The sequence below is a fragment of the Dipteris shenzhenensis genome, chromosome 32, assembly GCF_047967505.1.
Source record: "Dipteris shenzhenensis isolate YYH24624 ecotype China chromosome 32, Dip_SZ_1.0, whole genome shotgun sequence".
NCBI lineage: Eukaryota > Viridiplantae > Streptophyta > Polypodiopsida > Gleicheniales > Dipteridaceae > Dipteris > Dipteris shenzhenensis.
Genome location: NC_141627.1, coordinates 27,839,317 through 27,862,627, shown reverse-complemented (window position 1 = coordinate 27,862,627; position 23,311 = coordinate 27,839,317). Strand labels below are relative to the sequence as shown.

Here is a 23,311-nt window from a genome sequence, read left to right as displayed (position 1 = left end):
TGGGTTCTTAGTAATATATTCCCATGCAAGAGAATGGAGGTTGAGTAATAATTAAAGAAAGGGTCCCTACTATTGAGAAATTACTGAAATATGTAATAATGGAGGAGCAATCATGATGTTTGTCCCTCCTAAACAATATCGATGACCAAGACCAAGCTCCTTTGCACTTACATTTTCCTAAGGTCTTACCCTTCTCAACCTCTTCCATTAGTTTAACATCCTTTTTGTGCCAATCCTCATTGTTAAATCGTCTCATGATCCCCATGTTCACCCAACATAACAACTATTCTCATTAAAAACATCCTCCAATTTCTTCCATCACCCCCATTATCAATCATTTTCTCAATCGAGGAATCAAAAATACCTTCCTTGCAAGAATCAATGGTAAAGATCATGGATACCCAATCAATGGTCCTCCAAGACTTTGCCTAATCAAGCCAATGCAACTATAATAGAGCCTTCACTTCAATTGTTCTCTATACTAACACTAGTTCACCTTGTGACATGACTCTTTCAAAAGATGTCCAATTTTAGCCTCACAAGCCTTCTTCTCCTTTCTAGTTTGATAGATTGCATTGTGATCCTCCCCGTATTCCATACTTGTTACATCTTTCCCACAATAAACATTACTTAGCCCCACAAGCTTTTTTCTTCCTTTCTAGTTTGGTAGACAACATTGCTAACTTTCGCATATTCCTAGCTATTTTACATCTTTCCCAGGCATATATTGCACATATTCTATCTTGAATGTTTTTTATGTACTCAAATATTTCCAATAAAATTCCTTTCAATTGAAATGCTAACAAATTAGGGTTTCCAAGTTTTGTGTTAACATGATAATTTTCCTCTAATGCACCTTGATGGTTGCCTTTGTGTTTTTGGAGTTTTTTGTCTCTTCCTCCACTTCTACCGAAATGTAGATCATGGCATCTAAAAGATTCAAACACTCTCCTACAACTTTGAGCTTCTTCATCAAGCATGTAAAAGCAACCCAGCCCACTATAATTCAAACCTTTACCTTCCTAAAAAGGCCAAACTATTACATAGACCATAAGCATATAATGTCTTATAAATGGCTACCATAAGCAATTGATCTCATATGTATGGCTTAATCATGCACCGTATCACTAGAAGTCTTTGATCAATTCCTTTCAATTCTCATTGGATTCTTGTCCTCCGTTTGGGTGTGCTTGTATGGATCCAATTCACAGTGCAAAGGTCTACACATTCCTATTCCTCAAATTTGCATTGGATTCTTCTCCTCCATTGGACCCAATCCTAGCATGGACGTTTCTCGCTAGTGCAAAAGTTCTACACATTCCTTTTCAAGATGCATGTAAACAATTTTTCAGCGAGGGCTACTTGAAGCATACTCCCGAAGGTAGGATTGATTTGTCATATTTCTTTATTCAAACAGTTTTCAGATGTGGTATGCTATTCCCAAAAACCTCTCCCAGTCATATTCCTCTTTGATGCAAAGAGTACTGGGCAATGATTTCCAATAAACCATTAATGGCAAAGATTTCAAATTGACTTCATGTTTCCATATTTGTAGAGCAAAAACCACCATTCAACCAAAAACCTCCCAAGCGAGTACACCCATAGTGTCTCCAATCCCTGTGTATTCCATCCCCCTTTGTCCATGACGACTGCTCTTTATTTGCTACATAGGCTCATAATTCCTTTCTCACTTAATTTTCTTCCTTTCTTTCTCACAGCTTTTCTTTTCCCCATTGCGTGCGTGCATGCGTGCGTGCGTGTGTGTGTGTGTGTGTGTGTGTGAGAGAGAGAGAGAGAGAGAGAGAGACTCTTACCTTACTTGGAAGAAATAGCAAAGGCTCAAAAAGACAATTACGATTCTAGTGCTATCTATAGGGCATGCAAACATGGACCGATACATACATGCAAAAGCCATACCTTCTTGTGGGGCACGATTGCAGGATAAAGCTGGAGAGTTCTAGACATACTACAGATGAGTATCGATATTGACTGAGACATGCATTCCCATCTAATAATCAAAGGGATTTGTGAATGAAGTCACACTCAAAAGAAACGTAATTTTGCTTGTATAACAGGAGGTTACAATCTTTGGCTGCTTTCCTTGCTTGCTATTACAGTGCTCCTAGTTTCACTTGCAAAAATATATCATTTAGTGACACCACAAAGGACTTCCCTTGTGACCGTCTCTCCTCTGTAAGTCATGCTACAAAGCCCATCACAGATCCTTCACTTCATGGCAGTTGGTGCTAAAAAATATATATACAAGTCTGCTAGTGGTTACTTAGGCACTCTTCTTTTGAGAGGGAGAAGTTAAACTTGTTTCCCCTGCACAAGGCTCTTGCCCTTCATCTTTGTCTTGATTCTCATTTTTGCAAACAAAGTCTCCAGTGTATTTGCAAAGTTCCCCAATGCCATAACGAGCAACAAAAGGCCGCAACCTATCATCTGCCATGACATAAACACCCCATAATTTTCAAACTACCATTTGTGGTGAGACAACCAACTAATTTTTCCTCAAAAGGCATGAGTTTACCTGCCACTCTGAAACCTCTTCATTGAAAGCCGTTAACAGAAGCCGAAAACCAAGATATCCTTGAAAAAACTGTTTTCAAACATAATTTCCAAAATTATACTATGCAAGTAATTAAAACAACACACAGGAAAGGATACACGAGCTTTCCGCACAGAAAATTCAAATTGTAAGGAATGTAATGCCGTAGAAAGACATCACTGCAAGTGGCAAGGTCATTAAGCAGCAGAAAAAAATAAGTTACTTCTCCTCCAGGATGCAAACTCCCATAGGGTGCGAAGGATGACATCTAGTATGCATACCTGTAGCGTGAAAAGAAGCGGATACAGCAGCCATAGTTGTCCCGCAACACCTGCTGTTTCTCCCCATACGACATCCATTCTTCCTGCCTGAGACCCTCACAAGTGTAGACAAACTTTATCACCAAGAAAGGGTTTGTATCCAAGCACAGGAAAGATGCAAAAGGTGTTAATTAGTTTTCTCCCCATACAACATCTATACTTCCTGCCTCAGACCTCACTTTTGTTGGACACTTTAATCACCAAGCAAGCTTTGTGGTCCAAGCAAAGGAAAGATGCAGAATGTGTTGATTAGAATCCTTCTACTTGAATGAATGTTTTCCAGAGCTTGTTTCTACTGTAAATTATGCTAGTACCATACCCTCTCTGGTCCTATTTCCTGATGTCAAGTGCATTTGGTTGGCAAAGTGATTGTCTTACCCTCTTTGATCAACCAAGTTGTCTTGAGAGAACCAGCTTTCTAGAGATTTTTGGTGGAAATATTTGCCATTCTTCAAGCCTAAAATGCTTTTGAGAGTTTGTGAAGAATCCTGTCTGCTTCTAGCCAACCTGCTGATATCCTAATTGTAAGCTAGCAGTGGCGTTTTCAAACATATGATAAAAGACTTCTCAGAAAAAAAGAGGTTTGATTGGAATTGTTTTTTTCCCATAGCTGCAACTTTCTGTTACATAATGTACTTAACTAAGTCCACGGTTTTGGAGCTAAGGAAGATTCAGCCTTTTTATGCATCTGGCAATACAAAATTTCCGGGTGCATGGGTTGGGGTCATCTTATGTTGTCAGATTCATGAGACTGCTAAAGTGACTGTAAAGGCAACACAGCCTTTCTTGACCATCTGATTCAAAGATGACGCTAATGTTTTAAACGACTAGTCGTCGGGAAAGAGATAATGTGCAACATTGGCCAGAAACCATACACAACCATCTATAAGCTCTCAAGTTCCTGGTGTAGGGAGTACCTTCCCCAACGCAATCCGTGTATAAAGTCGTTGCCTCTGGTATCTATTTTGAAGAAGCATGGCCACACCTTGCATTAGTGCCCATACTAAGAAATACCGTACTCCATGCTGCAGTCACAAGATATTCAATTTGAGAGATCTAAAAAGATCTTCCTTTCGAGCATCAGACGATAGGCCTTTTATGGTTAATAAGAACATAGCATGGGAATCAAAACTCCATCAATTAAAAAAGGGAAAAAAGATGCCTGCTTTTGTTCACAATGGGGTTGGTGTCCTTTGAAGTCCCACGTAAGGGCTATGAGTGCCATTAACATTGCACAGTAATGATGATATACCCACCTGCCACAACCATACTTTGCAAACCTCAAAATACCCAACTTATCTAACTAGAAGAAAACGAAGATGCAGAAAAACACCAGAATATTTTCAACCTGTAAAAATATCTTAGCAGAGGGTAGCTTTGCAAAATAAGACAAAATCATGCAAGCGAAATGTTCAATCAATCTAGGTTTTTCCCTTTTGAGGTAGACAGAAAAGAACTACAAATCTAGGTTCTAGGCCACATCAAATAAGAAATAAAAGTGAAATGAACTTGTGCTGATCATTTTCAGACCTCATCATGTCTAGACATTTGAAATGTGTCTAGCAGATGTGACGTGAAAGGAGAGAGAAACTCCAAAAATTACTTTAACCAACTCAAGCAACAACTAAATGCGCATTTAGGATAGCTGAGTTGGTTCATTCATAAGTAAAGGACAGGGAGAAGATACTTCAGCTTTACTTTACGATGATGTGACTTGCTGAAAACAAATCAGAAAGAGTGCCAATAGAAACAGCATCAATGATATAGACATTATTGGGAAGAGCATGCACAATGCCTAAAAGGCTCCTATGAATTAAAGAGGAAGAGAATGAGAGAGAGAGAAAGAGAGAGAGAGAATGAAAGAAAGCTGTATTAATGTTTGCGGAAGGCAAATAAGTAGCTTATTATGTCAAATCCCCAAAATGTAAATGCATGAAGCCTCTCCATAGGAGTTCATGAAGCATCTCCAAACTTTTTATAAAAACATAACTATTTGTAATGCTAACATAATATGGCCATCATAACATCAGTTTAAGACTGAGAGTCTTTAGGATTACATTTTATTTCCCTGAAAAATGCTTCTTTGTTAACAACCCATTTGCCCTCCTTCCTTGTTTCCTTTACTTTGATGGGTTCCATGGCTTTTTGTTTAAGCTGCTGTGGAGTGAGCTCCTCTAATATCCAAATCTCTTGCCTTTCAATTCATGAGCTTGTCTAAGAATCTTTATCTTTGCTGCCTTGTATCTGCAGAAAACTAAAGCATGTGAACCCTTTTGAAGAATCCCAAGTATGTCTTCATAATTCCATTCCACATTGGATATCTTTCTTTGAGGATATTGTACTTATCTTCTGTGTATCCCTCTGCATGATACCATTTCCCAATTTGTAGACACAAAAGAATATCAGATATTGCTTTTAAGTTCTGTGATTTCTTCATGAATGTCCACTGTTAATTTTGTTATCTTTTCTTCCACTGACTGCCTCCGAGTGTTCTTCAGTAGAAACAAGCTATGGTTCACCTCTTCTTCAATTGCTTGCTTGCCCGCCATGCTTTGCATTTCTTTTATTTTCCTGTCCATAGTCGCCGGGTTCTCAGACCTCCTGTTTTCAATCTACTCCTAGGTTCCAAAATACTCATGTGCTGGTCAGAACATCTCTGGTAAGTCTTGTCAAACAGGACTAAGGTAAGAGCTGTTATAAACAAGTAGGCCAATTGCATTGGGGGGTTGCAGTAGCAAAGCTGTGGAATGTTCCATTTTGATGCGCCTATTTTGTGTTGACCCTCTAACCGGCGTTAAACTTTGAGTTGGGCAACAGGGCTCAGTACCCCACTTCCCCTCTTCTAGTATGGCAGACCTCACGTTGACGAACTACTTAACTAACTCAAGTAAACAAATAATTGAGTAGTGAATTGACAAAACCAAAGACCCTGACAACTGTTGACTAAACAAGTGACTCAATGACTGATAATAAGCTGCAAACCTGACAGTGATGGACAGACCTGAACTGACTAACCTAGTCTAACAATGGACTGACGACTTACTGACTCAGTGACGAACAACTCACATACTAACTAACGACTAACCTATTGTCACGACAGGTTGACACTATCGATCGATTAACAATTTACAGCTTACATAACGAACTAACGACTTACAATAGAGAGGGTGAGCTGAGCGGAAGCGAAAGAGGAGCAAGCTGGTCCGGGCTGAGCCGAGCCGCACACAAACAAAAGAGGAGTGGAAGCGGAGGAGAAGCAGAAGTAGGCCTAAAAAAGAGAAGGAGAAGAGAAATGGAATAGAAGAGGAGAGAAAGAAAGAAAGAAATTTATTAAAGTCTTCGAAAGACCGAAGACTGAAAAAACCAGATACAATGAGCTGAATTGGCGGGGCCTCTAAGTGAGCATTTGCACCAAAGACAAATACAACATGATAAAAATACTAGTACAAAGTGTCTGAACCCATGGAGAGAACAGAAGCCGCAGTGTGGCATCACTGTGGTGGGCCTCTGTATGCTGGCAGAGGAGTGAAGTCCACACAAGACTCTAGTAATATATGGGGCTGCCGCAGCATAAAACCCATGATAACAGGCGATATGTGCGGTCCGTTGTGGTTTCCTCGCTGTGGCCCTGCATCAAACAAGTGCCACTACCACATCTATCGGCTATGCCTCTTGTCTGGTGAACATGGAGGGAAGATCCCCGAGCCTAATCTTTGCATCGATACATTGACAAGTCTTATCTCTTTCACTTTGGGCCTCGACTACACCATCTCCCTAGGGCCTGCTGGTCTGTGCTATCCGATTGGAAAAATTGTGTGATCACACTCTGAGTGGAATTTGGCTGAGCACCCTCATCTCAGCTATGTGCCCTAAGTAGCTGGTATTTGTGTCGTACGGCGTCATGAATGAAAGTCACTAGACGTCCATAATCCGAGTGAGATAGGAGGCTGGAGAGGGGTCCGAACCCATCCCTGAAGAGACAGTGATGACAACCTCATAGGGCATCTGAAAGAAAAATGCTTCTCTAACTCAATCTCCTATAGATCACACAGAGTGCAAATGTGGCCCTCTCCCCCATACAGTCTCAATGCATAGCTGATGCGAGGAAACATGAAACTAACCGAACAAAATCCTCACAGGAAGCTTGCTAGGAGCTAACCAGGTCCTGAATGTCTGCAATTGTATAAGATCCTCCCGGATAACCTGGTTAGCCTCGTGGTAAGTGAAAGGGGCCCATGGCTGTACTGAAAGGGGGTAATCTGTCCATATGTAGTTCCAAACTCTCAAACCATCTGCATATACGGGCGTACCAACACCTCTTATTGCCCTCGGCTGCTGAAGTCATAGATGAGAATAAGGCCAGCTATGGTAGCCTTCGTTGGCATGAGGTCAAGGAGCCGTAATCCCTAACTTGGTAGAGATATGTGATTACCAAGAATGCTGCGTCAAGATGTAGTGTGGAAATGATGGTTTACTGCGGATCATCCGTGACAATAAGAGAACATGGACCCTCTTCACTCTGTCCTAGTCTACCTCTGATAAATCAACAACCAACAAGGATTGCCAAACATGCCTAGTACACGGACCAAGAAGTCAAGAGAAGATACTTGGTCCGAGGATCCAGAAAAATGACAGTGAAAGCACTACCGCTCAAGTTTAGCAAGTGCGGCATATCACCTGCTCAATCGAGCTCACATCCTTGGTCGCATCGTGAAAAATCGGGCTCAATTGAGCCTACATTAGTAGTTGCATCGCGAACATCAGGCCAAAGAAAAGACCCCCCAAGTATGCGATGACTAGTAATCCATCTAGTGTGATCTGCTCTCTGTACATGGCTGCCTGGGGTGTGTTGAAGATCATAACCATTTTACCAAGGTTGACCTTTAGATCATGTGTCACGCAGAAGGTATGAAGCGCATCAAGTGTCACTGGAGGCCCTCAACTCAAGCATGCATGCATGTGCGTGTGTGTGAAGGAGGGGGGGGGGGGAAAGAGGAAGGGAGGGAGAGGGGGTAGGACATATGATGTATCTAATGTCTACTAGAGCCAAAATGGATCTATGGCGCATGAGATCTTGCTAGCATGTGTGCCCTATCCAATAAGTTATTGAGGTTCGTGAAGACTTCTTTTATGTGGGAACCTACCAATTTTTTATGGTCCCACAAAGGCGTAGCATGGGTGATAGGGATGGTAACATGCATTTCTCTTTGATGGGCCAATAAGCCCAACAAACGAGCATGAAACATCAGCAATTTGTCCTTTGTATGTGGTGAGCGGCATTGGCTTCGGGTGGGCCCCTTTCTTCTGGGCCACGGTGCTATCCACTGTCAAGCCGCTCCGGTTGCTGCGTTTGTTGCAGTCCTCCAGACTGAGTTGCTTTTGTGTTTTCCCCTTGTCACCATTCCCCTTCCCCATCTCCTCACGTATGTAAGTTTGGACTGAAGGGTCTCCCGCCTAGTCCCCTGTCCTCATCCCCCTTTGCCATTCATTATGGGGGAGGCAGCAGTGGGCAAAGAAGGGATTGTAGGAGGGCGGAGCTGCAGGCGGAGGGGGCAAAACAGGAGCAGCGCGGGAGGGGCAGCGAGAAGGTGGAGGGGCAGGGCGGGGCGGAGAGGCTACGGGAGAGGCCTACGGGAGGGAGCGGAGAGGCTACGGGAAGGGGCGGAGAGGCTAGCGAGAGTGAGCGGAGAGGCAGAGGGGGCGAAGAGGCAGGCGGGAGGGGGCGAAGAGGTAGGCGGGAGGGAGCGGAGAGGCTAGTGGGAGAGAGGGCAGCGGAGAGGCTATGGGTGGGGGCGGAGAGGCCAACGCGAGCAGAGAGAGGGCAGAGAGGCTACGAGAGAGCGGGAGCGGAGAGGCTACGGGAGGGGGCGGAGAGGCAAGGCACGAGCGGAGAGGCAGGGCGAGGGCGGAGAGGCTAGCGGGGGTCGTGGTCCGAGATGGTAGGTTGTTGACCGGCACCCATTGGGCTCCTACCCGTACCCCCTAGGGGGACGGGGCCTATGAGACTCAGGTTTCCGAGACCCTAGCCTGCACCATTTGGAACTATAATGGTACCTTATGGTCAGACCCAGGAAACTTCTCGGAGTCTTATACAGGACGAGACATAGTCTTTTACACGGAGACACACCAAAGCCCAGAGCGTCCACTACCAATAGTCAGTGGCTACACATGGGAGTCAGCCTTCAAGGATGAGACGAGGGATACAGGAGAAGTTCGAGGATCAGGCGGGGTCGCAGTATTGTACAGGTCTTCCCTCGCTGGAGCCATCTCCGTTGAGAGGAAGGACGCACGCTCCCGATTCATGTGGATCCAGATCCGGCCGACGCACAGCCACTCGTGACCTTTTCATAGCAATATGCTACTTCCCGCCAGATACATCCCACTTTGCCAGAGTGGCACGAGAGGAGGGTGAGACATCGCCATATGCACCCTTACATCAGGATATCCCAGACCTTTCAACCCGCAGGGAAGTTCTCCTTGTTGGGTACTTCAACGCCAGGACGAGCACGCACCAGGCACCACTCTTGGACTTCCGAGACGACTCTATCATGCTACCAGACATGGACCTAGACGGAGCAGGTATGACCAAGATCTCATCGGACCGACACGGGCCTATTACACCATATGGACACACGCTCCTTGATCTGGGCAGGATGCATGATCTCATCATCTACAACGGGCTTGACCTATGGCCCTCCTCAGGTGGTTTTACTTGCTTCCCACACGAGGAGGGGGGGGGCACTAGTGTAGTAGATTACATCATGGGATCCCCTATCTTCACTTCATGTATCACCGACTTCACAGTAGCACCACTCCCTCCAGGAGCTGATCACACATACCTATTCTTCACTATTGCCACTCCACACTTAGCCACACCACATAGGAAGCACGACACCTATCACGACATACACTTTGATCACAACCTCTCACCTCCCTACTCTGGACGCCTAAACAGACTCCTAACCTACATCGACCACATACCACTCATAGAGGACCGTGCTGCCTTGATTAGTCGCACACTCCACGAGGCTACCCTCCAAATCTTTCCCCACACCACACGGTCCACTAGACCACCACCTCTTGGTTCTGTACCCTGCAACTCCTCGTACGATGCGGAGTGCAAGGCTTATCGCCGACAACTCCGAATTGAAACCACATGTCACCTCCCGAACACACCAAACACGGTACGCAAGTACCGACGTCTCGTACGTCAGAAGAAGCAGGCATTTCTTCATCGAAATGAGGAGGAGCTGCTGAACATCTTGTACGGCAACAACAAGGATTTTTGGCACAGATTCCTTGAGCGTAGGTCTCCATCACCCCTCACCGACACGAGAGCCTGGCACACGTATGCACACCACCTTTATGATGTCCCACACCAGCCCACTCCAGATCTCATACACACACCTCGCCCCACCACTTCCACGTTGTTCACCAGAGGGGGGGTCAAGGACGCGACATTGAAACTGCACAATGGCCGAGCTAAGTATCACGAGGGGCTATGCACTGAGTTTATCGCATATGGGATCGACACCTTAGCCCCGATCCTAGCAAAGCTATTCAATGACGATGTTTGCCTTGGCTTCCCCCGCACTTGGACACTCAACACCATCACCCCCATCCACAAGGCAGGGGATCCCATGGACCCAAGTAACTACAGGACTATCATGATTAGACATGTGATGTCCAAGATCTATGCAGCTGTATTGGATGCGTCGGTCAGCCTGTTCGCAAAGATGAGAGGGCTCAGAGCAGAGGGTCAGGCCGGTTTCAGGCGAGACCATGGGACTATGCATCACATACTCACACTCAGGAGTGTCATTGAGGAGGCCAGATCACGGAAGGAGAGGGTATATTGCTGCTTTGTGGATTTCCGCAAAACCTTTGACACAGTACCTCGAGCTCGTCTCATCACACGCCTACAAACACTGGGATTTGATCAGGAGATCATCTGAGCAGTCATGGCACTTTATGGAGAGTCTCAGGCCGAGTTCAGACAGGCACAGGTTGGACAGATGAGATCTTGAGTACCATAGGGGTCAAACAGGGTTGTCCCTTATCACCAACCCTGTTTGGCCTCTACATCGATGAGCTTGAGACTGGGGGCTTCCGGAGGGACCGATTGCTCACTTGTCGGGATCATCATCAGGATTCTTCTTTATGCAGATGACGTGGCACTCTTGTCGTCCACACCTGAGGGGCTCCAGCGACACCTGGATGCATTGCAGGCTTTTTGTTTATCCCATGATTTGGAGGTCAACCTTGGCAAGACCAAGGTCATGATCTTTAACACCTCTCGAGCAAACATGCAACGGAAGCAGTTCACTTTCAGTGGGTCACCAGTTGAGATCATATCCTCATACACTTACTTGGGGGTCATCTTCTCTGACCCGATCTTCACGATGAGACCAGCGATGCAGGCCAGATTGAGTAGGGGATATGCCTCACTGGCTCGGCTAGAGAGACAATGCTTCCACTCCCACTTCCAGGACCCTCGGACCAAGGCTCTTCTCTTCGACTCCTTGGTCCGACCAGCCGATATGTATGGCAGCCCTTGTTGGGGACCTGACATGTCAGAGATAGAGTGGGCACGGGTGGAGCGCCTGCAGATCCTCATGCTCTCACGGATGATCCGGGGGAAACCATTTGTACCACATCACATCATTCAAGCCGAGTTTGGTGCTTCTCCACTCCAGCTAGATGTAGCCTTTCAGACCATCACATATCTACACCGGGTTAGATCATATGGGGACTGCACATCAGGGAGATAGAGGTTGCCATGGTTGGCTCTCGATTCCTCCATGAGATTGGCAGCAGAGGGAGACGAGCGATGCTGGTATGCACGGACTCACAGAAGGTTTGTGAGACTAGGGTTTCACATCGATAGGATACCTCCTTTTTAGTACAGTTTAGATGCCTTTCCGGTACTCCCACCCACCATCCCGATCGGGCCACACACCAACCAAGTCATTCGAGAGGATCTCCTGCAGCTACACACCTTTAGGACCTGGTTGGAGCCGAGGGAGCTTCCAGTGACCTGAGTTTCTACAGAGATTACTGTCTTCATATTTCGGAGGAGGGATTCATCACACCACCGGGGTACACTGAGCTTCATATGCCTCACTTACTACGGATCTCCATCGGACAGTTTCGGGTATCATCACACCACCTCCGCATAGAGAGCGGTAGAGCAAAGGGGATCCCTAGGGAGCATCGCATATGCATACTGTCAGGAGGTTGAGTCGGAGGAGCATTTTATTTTCAGGTGCCCAGTGTACTACGAGATCCGAGGTCGCTACCACTGTCTCTTCAGAGACGGCTCTGGGCTCCTTTCCAGATTCCTCGCCTACCCAGATCAGAGATGCCTCACGGCCTTCATTCACGAGGGGGTCCGACACAGAGAGTACTTACTCAAGCGACGAGGCTTGGCCACATCATCAGACACCTCTCAGAGCAGGATCACAGGGTTCTTCCCATTGAGTGACACTAATCGTCCAGTCTCTAGCCGCAGAAGTGACAGAGACCCCGACCCGACGACCGCAGCACGACACACGAGACATCAAGGGGACACAAAGATTACTCTGGGGGACCTCCCGTCATTGTTTAGACCCGGGAAACGTCCCACGGGAGTCATGGTGGCTCTGGTCTTGCGTTGAGCCTTGTCTAGGAGACCGAGACACACGGCACCCCTTGACGGACGCCAACGTCCCATCACCGACTATGCACCAGCCAAGGTGACATGACATACAGAGAATTCCCCTCTGCTCTAGTCTTGTTTCTTTTCATTGTCACACTCAGATGTATTTGATTATGTATGATCATACTTAGGATTCAACACGGGTGATGATGCTCGTTTTAGTAGCTCTACCCTTACTGTGATTTGTATTAGGTTTTCTTCCAGTCTCATAGACCCATCGGTCTTCCGAAGACTCTTTCTTTCTTTCTTTCTACCATCCTACCTTGTTGCCCCTTTCTTTTGCCTCCTTGTTGTGCCTCCCTTTACTATACAGCCTCATAGCTTCTGTCCCTACATTTTACTTCATTCCTAACCCATTTGACTCCACCGAAAGGACACCCCCTTACCCCACAGGCCTGTTCATTCTTTCTCCCATCAGCATATATCCCTTCTGCCACTAACCCAAGGACAGGAATCAGTCAACCCACTTTTCCCACACCATCTTTTCCCTTGACTTTTCTCTCCTATTTTCTCGATCTATGATAGGAAAACAGTCATATGTTTTCTAATCCCTTCCTTTCCAAGTTTTCGAACCTTTGGTGTCAAAGCAAGATGGCACACTTGCCACATCCTAATCACGGCTAACAGAAAATACAGCCTACCTTAAGACCCTAGATAAGGAGACTACGAGGAGACTAAATAAGGACTCGGGAGACTAATAGAGAGCATCATGTTACACCCAGAGCATCATGTTACACCCATTCCCGCTTGAATGCGATGAATTTTACAGTCTCTAGCAAAGTGTCCTGGACGCAATAGAAGCATGTCTTTTCCGTCCTTTTGGAGTTCTGCTTGAAATTTTCCTCCCTTTCCATGTCCTCTTCTTGGAGGCATCCCCCCTTAATAGTTTTACCCCCCTTTTGCCTCTCTTCATCACAATCATATATTTTGTTGCAAGCCTCTTCCTACAATATCAAAGCACTTAGCTCGAAGATAAGTGAAACACATAGGTGACAAAACCCTTGTAGCTCTGTGGAGGCATACTTAAGAACCTGACTACAAGCGACAAGGTGTCAATGAGTTTTCCCACCTCAGCCAACTCTCAAGGTTTTTACTTTTACTATGTGCTCTAAAACAGAGCTTCCATCCTCGAGCTTGAGATTTTGGAGCTGACTCTCAAGATTGAGGATACAAGATTGTAGTCACCGCCTCATGCAAGTTCCTTAACATGTCCCAAGACTCAGGGCAATGGTAGTAACCCAGATGTGTGTAAGAACTGTGTCATCCGTATTCATGAAGACAGCCATTGCCCTTGCATCAATTCTTCCTCCTAGCTGCAATCTCGTTTTTTGGTAAAACTGGAGGGGGGGACAAGGAGTAACACGAGATGCAACCTCCCACAAATCATGGGCCATGATCAAGCTCCTTGACTTCAACTTTCAGAAAGGATAGTTGGTATCATCCAGCTTCAATGAGGAGTCACCAAGTGTTGTAAGTTTTTGGGCTGCCATTGATCAAACTTAAGTTGCATGCTGTCCAAGAACACAGCGCGCACACATACATGCATGTGTGTGCATACACACTGTGCCTAGGGATTCTGATGATACATTTGCCTATATGCCTAATCTATTGCCTACTAAAAGAGATGTGAATCAAGCCATTATCCTAGATGGACCTAGAGCAAGATAGCAAGACAATAATAAGGCTCCATACAACTCCCAAGGGTAGCATGGGAAGAAGTAACACAAATGAAAGCGTTGTAGAAGGAAAATTTCATCTCTCATGGCACATGACCTTTTTGTTTTGGGAAGAAGCAACTCAACAATGAAAGAGCTGCTAGAGAAGAATTTCATCTTTCATAGCACATGAACTTTTGCTTCACCTAGTGATCTTCCCTACTTACCCTTCCCTACCCTCATTACATTGGTATTACAGCCAATTTTGGGCCTCTTCCCTTCCTTTTCATTTCACCCTAGTCATTCGCTACCTTATATTACTCCTCTTTTGCCGCCTCCTACCTTCAATTACTATCTCATCTGCAGGGACCTCTTCCGTTGTTATGTCCAACCTCTCCTTTCATTTTCATCACCTCTATCTCATATCAACAGCCTTGCGATGTATCAACCAGCCCTATGTTTTTCTATTCCGACTGTCCATCTGCCAAAGGACAGCCACTTGGGTTCGTGAGCAGCCAGCAGCATCTTTTTTGTAATCAAGGATTGACCAGCATGACCATATTCAACATCCAACATCCATCATGGATGACTATGAAAAAGGGAGAACTCATGCTTGCCCTTTTTACCCCAAAAAATATAAGGCAAAGAATATGGACATGTATATGGCATCATTAATAGAACAGATTTGGATATTATGAACACAGATCTGTGTCTTGATATATGTAGGGCTTCAAAGGCTTGATCATGCATGACTCTACTAGATGCGCATGGTTTGGATCCTTGCTTTAGTCTGACACATACTTTTACGCATGTAGGTCTAAGCCTAAAGGACAATTGGGTGGTTGTCCTATTTCTGGTGATTGATTGGAGGCACAATACTCTTCGCCTCTGAAAAAGTTCATGGACAAAGGTCACACTCGATAGTTTCCAAGTGACCATCCTTGACGTAATGGGATGTGTAGGTAAATCCAGTGGTGGTCTTTCAGCGTCCTTCTCTTGATGCTCCTCGCCTTTGAAAAAGTTCATGTACAAAGGTCATGCTCGATAGTTTTCAAGTGACCATCCTCGACGTAATGGGATGTGTAGGTGAATCCAGTGGTGGTCTTCTGGACAGTCTTCAGCATCCTTCTCTTGATGCTCTTCACAACACTATAAGTCACACTTAAGTTCAGCATGCTTGGCCTTGACTTGTATGGATTTGGCTTGGCCCGGCCCATACCTTGGATTGTCTTGGCCTCGGCCGAATTGGTTTACCCTAGCTCGGATTGGTTTGGCTTGGCCTAGCCCAATTTGGCTCGCCGACCCAACTTGGATTGGCTTGGGCTAGCCCAATTTGGCTTTCCGACCCAACTTGGATTGGCTTGGCCTTACTTAGCTTGGCCATCTCCCTGCTTAAGGTGAACGGAGACAAGGTGGATGCAATAGGTGGTCATTGTGGCTGTACCACAATGACCACCATCATTGTATAAGACCTCAATGGCTCAAGGAAGAAGGGGCCACCTCTAACCTACATAGGAGTTACTGCACACTTTTGAAGGGACCACCTCTAAACCTACAAAGGAGTTACTCCACACTTTTGAAGATTTGTTGTCTGCACCTTGCAACTCCCTGTCCATTGCGGGAGAGAGCCATTGGATGTATCCCACAAAAGGTCTTGTGCTCGACTATGGAGGGACTCGCTCTTTGTTCCACAACCTTCCATACTGGACTCTCGAGCCATCCTCCACTACCTAGTACCTCTTTTTGCATCCTCTCTCTCCCCATCTTCTCAATCTCTCTCCTCCCATGAGTCACCTTCTATCTCCCACTCGCTTGGGTCTTCCCATCTTCTCTGCACCCTCTCACCTCCCCCTCCCCCTTGGCATTGTGTTCTACCGCTCCTACTTCCTCAATGCTTCACTCTTACTTCTCAGCACTAAACATCCGCTTTCCCTCTCTACGCTACTGATCTCTGTATTACAAAGTAGCTTGATTGTCGACTTCGGCTTGTAGTGATTCTTGCAAGTCAAAAGTATTGTCCACCTTGTTGTGACCTGGGACTTGAACCATGTGCTGAGTCGTGATCTAGTCAATGTGTGGGTCTTATCTTCTTATGTTATTAGTATCTTGTGGATAGGGCGGGTAGAGTGGCGAGTCCAAGGAGCTAGGTGCTCTCCACTCATGCATGTAAACTCTCCAATATATAAGTTCAAAATATTCTCATACTAGCCTTGTCCCAATTTTGTATCGTCTTATTGTCTTATAGCTTGAGCCTCTTTCATCTCACACACGTCGCAAGTCTCACATATCTCCCATGTCATGCACGCCTGATTAGCATGCTTGCAAGTGCATATTCGGTTGGTGAGTCTCCCTAGAGGCGAAATTGCCCAAGCAAGCACAAACTCATCCCCGCTCTAGCTCAGTATATCTACAATTATGTAAAAAATTCGGTGATCATTGTGGGACGCTCCGACAAGGGAGATCTCCTATAAGATTGCTCGTTTGTGACGTCCTATATGGTAAATTAAGACTTCAACAAACTCGATTCTTTTTTAACTTTCGAAAGTCCACATTTGACAAATATATTGAGGACATAAAATTATTTCACTTGTCAACTTGCATTTGATTTTCCCCATACTATACATAAATTTAGCGATTTAGAAGCTCTAATTGCATGTATGGAGGACGCAAGATAAGCATTGACAATTTTTTTAATTATTGCCATTACAAATTTATAATTGCTCACTCATTCAGAACAAGATACTATTCACCACTACTTCTAAAAGATTTTCAATCATTCACAAATATAAGAACATATTTACCAATATAAATTAAAACTATCTATCATTCACAATTATAAGAAACCATCTACCATTCTTAAATATATTTAATCAATCACATTTACAAGAAACTATCTAACATTCATAAAGATTTTTAATCCTTTAAACAAGAAACTATTTACCATTTTTAAAGATTTAAATCATTCAAAATAAAAAACCTTCTACCATTCTATCCATAAATTTAATACTCACATTTTTTACTTTTGATAGATAATTACAAAATACATATGGAAAATTTACCGAGCTCACATATGCTTGTTGGAAATTTGAACTATCATCAATCATATTCAGCATTACAAATATCTATTAAACATTTGAAAATTAGCATTGTAAATTACATCGACATTTCATATAAATGCAACTTCCTTTGATGACATTATGGTAGGTATGCATCGCATGAATACAAGATTAAAAACAAACAACATTATTTGCACAAGTAATGGCATATGAAATTGTGTCTTGTATTCCATTAGCAATGTTTACAAAGTACAATCCTATAACAAAACATGATGCACAACCTTCTAGATGCTTTTCCTATACATCTGAAAATTAGCATTGTAAATTACATCGACATTTCATATAAATGCAGCTTCCTTTGATGACATTATGGTAGGTATACATCGCATGAATACAAAATTAAAAACAAACAACATTATTTGCACAAGTAATGGCATATGAAATTGTGTCTTGTATACCATTAGCAATGTTTACAAAGTACAATCCTATAACAAAACATAATGCACAACCTTCTAGAGGCTTTTCACTTCTAAAGGCGTTGATGATGCTTCCTAGACTATTTGACTCTCTAGCGGTGTAACTTCACATGCTTCTATGTCAACGACATGAATGCAATGACCCAATTCCGTCAAAATCCAATGCAGTCAATGAGAAGTTGCTATTGTCCGCATTGGAAGTGCTTGCAATAGCTCTCTCTCTAATGTCATTGTCAAAGAAAAATCTCCTCCTTTGTGTCGATTACATTCACACCATGTCCTTCTTGGAGAAGTGCCTATGCAGCATATTCCATCTTTTGTGATGCACTTGTCCACCTTGTCATTGTGTATTGAACCATGCCAAGAATGGCCTTTTAGGCTATGGGCTTTCTGTAGACAAGGTGTTTTGCATCCTTCGATGCAGCTTCCTCCTCTTTTAAAGCAAGCTTTATCATTTCCTTTTGCAACCCTTTGCTATACAGGACAATTTTCTCTATCTCAAAATCCAAAAATGATAGGTTGCAGATCTTCGGCTCTCATAAGAAAGTCATATTTTCTCGCAAATTCAGTAAGAAATCCATTGTATAATATGAGAATATGTACTTGATCTCTTTGGCTCTCTGGCAAAAACAAGGCAAAATTGGAGATTGCATGGTTGGCAAGCAGTCTTAGTACGTGATCCATCAATCAAAAACAAACATGGCTTGGGCTAATTCTCGCTATCATTGTTGATAATCTTTCTACATCAAGAAAGTCATGGTTTTGGCCCATGAATTTGTCACCCACAGTTTTGGCCCACGATTTTGGGAAGCCATGGTATTGAGACATGGTTCCAACCACACATAGTTGCTTATCATCTAACTGAACTCGATGAGCTTGTTAGTATGTAACTGAGCATGTAACTGAGCTAGATGAACTTGGTTATTATGTAACCCAACATAATGGATCGAGATACCATGTAACCAAGTTAGAGAATCTTGATTCACATGTAACCAAACTAAGTGGACTTGGTTACAATATAAGGTTAACACTTGGGACTTAATCTTAAGATCAATGGCTCTCCTTTCATCCTTTTTAAGTCCTAATGGAATCGCTCATATATTTTGATCTAGAGCTCCGTTTTTGGCCTACATACCTTCTCGTGACAAAGGGTAGCACACAAAAGGCAAAATAGATCAAATGTAAGCATGAGTTTTTAGATACAATTCCCATTTTGAGTGTGTCCATTGGCTAGGGCTTTGATGTTGCAAAGCCTTGGCACATTATTTAGTGCAGCCCTTTCTTGGGCTCTTGCCATCACATGCCCTTCCCTAGGGTTTGCCATCACATACTTCATTATGGACCACACCATTTATATGCATTGTCCAAAGTGATATAATATATCACCCTTCTTATTCCCCATATCTTTATAGATCATATAAAGAAGTTGTCGGCTCTAGCTTATCACATCATGGCTATGCCAAATCATCCAGTGTCCGTCATGACACTCTTGCCTTTCACATGGGTTATGCTCATTATCTAGTACGTGACATAGAGCGTATATCGCAGTGACATTCTTGTCACATATTATAATCCACACATACATCTTCTCACGCCTCTAACAGCACACTTCCATCCACTTCACAAGCAACCACTGGCACTCACACGGAGACACGAGATGTGCTGCTTGAGCCGCCAAATACATCTAAGGATATTCCGGTGGACAATACACTACTGCAACAAATACTCGGCCCAATCCTCCTCAACACCGAAGCTCCTCCAAGTCCTTCTACAATAGATCCATACTGAATGTGCCACGTAGCAACATCTATCAACTTTTGTATTCTTACAAATGACTCTCATTCGACTTTGTAGGCGAATTGTGGATTTTAGGCCTTTGTGGATAATCCTTGTCTTTAACTCACAATTAGAGAATTGTAATTTGGTAACCACAAGAGTTATTACAACTTGCTTTGGTAAAGGGTAACCGTGAGGGTTAGAATGACACTTGCTATGGTTAAAGTAACCAATGTTGTAACAAATAGCAATTGACCTCCACTAAAGGCTTGATTTTGACAATCAATCATCCTTCCTTGGAATTCATAAGGGGAGCTCTATTGCTTTACATCATCATGACCTTTCTTGGGTTCCTTGTCAAGCTTTTTGCCAAACCTAGGCTTAGTAGCCAAAATTATGAGGTTATGAGCTGAGTACATCACCATAGGTACATAAAGCCTCTTGATGTCAATACGTGCATCATTCCTAGGCTCCTTCTTAAGAAAACCAATATATGTCACCCTTTCTAGTATACATCTAGATCTTGGCTCAATAGCCATCCATAGAGTTCCAAGGCTCTCATATGAGTTCAAATAAGCCTTGCTTTGGAATTTTCCCATCTGTTGGTCCTACTGCTCTTTGATATAGCGGTGTCTCTCACTCTTTTATATAGCATAGGACCTCTTTGATATAGCAGTGTCTCTCACTCTTTTATATAGCATTTCTACTACTTCCTTAATTTATGTAGCGGTGTTTGTCTTGCTTCATAGGGAATCAATTGATGTCTCTCGATCACACAAATGAGTGCAAGACAAAGCATCATTTTCGAATGCTTAATTCAACTATGGCATAACCTCTAGCATCAGCTAGGACTTATCATTCTAAGGGCAGCTCATTCCTATCTTGAGGTTATTATTTGAAGTAGGTCCTCAAATGATCAACCGCCTTGTTTCTGCATCTAGCTTTCCCTTAGGCAATTTTGCCTTGCCAACCAACTAGTTGGTCTTTGGGAGGATTTTTTTTGCCCTTCTTAATGGTATACTTTTCATGTGCAAAACCCATTTAAACTGCACTTTACGCTAGCCAAGGCACTACATGAGTGCCTCATCATGTATGCTCGATCCATATGTGCTTTCTCATGGGAGCCTTTTAGTCATTCCCTTCTAGAGAACAGCTAGAATCACGGTGGGATCCCCGTCTTGCCCTTGGTATTCTCGTATCATTCCACTAGGCCATCTCTTAACAAGCTAGCACCATCTTTTATGCTTTAGATTCATCAATGGCATAGTCTAGTGGTCGAGGCAAAAAAGAGATGGTTTGTCAAATGCCATTTTGTCAAGGAGCTGACCCACCTACTACCATCTTGTCAAGCAGGTGGCCCCCCTAAAATTCATACCACTTTCTTCAAGCGGGTGACATCTCCTTGCTATACGTACCATTTTGTTTGGGCAGGTGGCCTCTCCTTGGTATGGGGTGTTTCATACCACCCTACCATATTTATATCGTGGGCCCTTCCCACACTAAGGTGTTTCATACCACCCTTCTTTCTTTCGCAAAGTGATCTCACCTTGTAGTCATAGCTTGCATCAAATCATTAGTCCTAGGAGGTCGATATATAGACCCTCCCAATTTTTCCAAGCAGGCAATATTCAATCATTTTTCTTTCAAACAAGAATCCATTCTTACTTCAATGGAAGTAACATTTGAGATTTCAAGGTTGACATATCATACCTTTGATACCCTTATCTTGCAAAGAGTATCTTACATGCTCTTTCATTCAACAATGGGGGTCCAAGCGGCCTCTCCCACTTCAAGAGCAAGCATATTACTCCAATTGGGAAATTCAAACCCTCTTACATGCTCTTTCATTCAACAAGGGGGGTCCAAGCGGGCTCTCCCATTTCAAGAGCAAGCATATTACTTCATCAAATCCATATATTTGTGGCATATCAAGACAAGACTAACCATGTCGAGAAAAGAGGCATGCCATTAGTCAATGAAGTTACAACGAATTTGTCATCCCGGAGTTACATGATGATAAGGCATCGTTGAGCTTAGATCTAGGTCACAACGTTGACATGATCATAGGTGGCCTTCATAGTATCCCACATGGCTTTGGAGCTGGGGAGGGAATGAACCAACACTATTTGCAAATCGCTGCAATGGAGGATATGTCTGAGCGACCTTGGAGTTGGCCAGTAAGCATTATTAATGAGGGGCAGGTTGGGCAACACTGGGATCAGGACGGGTGCCTTTGACAACATCCCACAACTTCACGAGAATAAGATGCATTTTTTATCCGCCAAATGCTATAATCTGCCTTGGAAAGATTCTCAAGCTTGTATGATCACTTAAGAGTACTACTAGAAGACGCCATGGAGAAGAACACGCGAGTGGGGCAGATGAAAGGGCCAAGAATGATATAGCTTCACTCGCTAGAGTCGGCGAAGACTAGGAACAATTACTCTAGTGTATAAGGACGACAAAGAAAGTCTGGAGCAAAAGAGACGTACCATGTGAAAAATGAAGTGGATCATACGCGAAGAAAAGGAGACAGTCTGAAAGTAGCCAAAGGGTACTCTTATTGATGAAGAAGCCAAGACAGATGCAATTATAAGTTTGTGCATGCATGCAAGGCGTTTAGATTAAGGAGAAGTAAACATATGTAATATTGAAGTTATACATAGGAGGAGGAGCTGGGTGAGAACACTTGTTGTGGTTAAAGGTTGCAATGGATGACACACTTCTCTTAGAGTATCTCTCTTCTCCATCCCTCTGCTTGAGGTTGTTTCGGTGGTTACTGGTGGCAGTCAATGACACACTTCTCTCAGAGCGAGCTGGAGTATCTCTTGCAGCTGTTGCTCTCCATCCCCCAGCATAATTCCGATGTCTATCACCTAGGGCTCACTACTGAAAAATCCGGAGGTCCAGACCAGAGGGGGGGGGGGGGGGGGGGGGGGGGTGGACTGAACGAGAGGCAATTGCAGAGGTGAAGCAGAAGCAGCAATGGAGGATGCAGCAGCACCTTGCAGGCGATAACGCCTCTCTCTCAATGCATAATGCAGTATTTCATTGAGCACCTCCTCCTCCAAAGCTTCCACTTCTCCTTCTCCCTCCAGCATCTGCACCACCCTCTTCATCAATGGCCTCCTCTCCCCACTCTCATGTATGCACAAAAATCCCACCCTCATCATCCTCACCCCTCTCTCCACCTCCCCCTCCCTCCCTGCCGCCTCCACCACCTCCCCCTCCCTCCCTTCCATCGCCATCTTCAATGCCCATGCTGGAAAATAGCACCTCTCCACCTCTTCCCTTGACTCTCCCTCCGGAAAGACGAAGTTTCTTCTCCCGCCCACCATCTCCAGAAGCACCATGCCGTAGCTGTAGACATCGCTCTTGGTTGTGATCGCAGACGCCACCAGCCACTCTGGGGCCAGGTAGCCTCGCGTCCCCCTGACTGATGTGATGACGGAGTTCTCGTCTCTACTCATGAGCCTCGATAAGCCGAAATCCACTATCTTTGCAACGAATGCCTCATCGAGGAGAATGTTCTGCGACTTGATATCCAAATGAAGGATCTTGTTTGAGGTGTCCTCGTGGAGATAGGCGAGACCTCGAGCGGTTCCACGGGCGATTCCATACAAGACTGGCCAGGTAAGTCGTGAATCGGCAATCTCATTGAAGATCCATGAGTCTAAGGACCCGACAGCCATGAATTCGTATACGAGAAGCCTGTGTGACCTTTCTGCACAGAACCCATAGAGCTGAACAAGATTCCAATAGCGCATACCCTCCAAAGAA

General features: G+C 44.3%; 1 protein-coding gene across 1 annotated transcript in view; it reads right to left on the bottom strand.

Moving 5' to 3' along the window:
* Positions 1-2,067: 2,067 nt before the first annotated feature.
* Positions 2,068-23,311, bottom strand: part of LOC147880546 (uncharacterized) — a 34,921-nt gene continuing 13,677 nt past the window's right edge. Inside the window, exons 6-10 of the mRNA XM_087370543.1 lie at positions 4,034-4,127; positions 3,789-3,896; positions 2,833-2,919; positions 2,534-2,602; positions 2,068-2,445 (exon numbers count right to left, since the gene is read on the bottom strand). Of these exons, the coding sequence (XP_087226669.1) occupies positions 2,311-2,445; positions 2,534-2,602; positions 2,833-2,919; positions 3,789-3,896; positions 4,034-4,127 (493 nt within the window). The 3' untranslated portion in view covers positions 2,068-2,310. The remainder of the gene's footprint in view (positions 2,446-2,533; positions 2,603-2,832; positions 2,920-3,788; positions 3,897-4,033; positions 4,128-23,311) is intronic.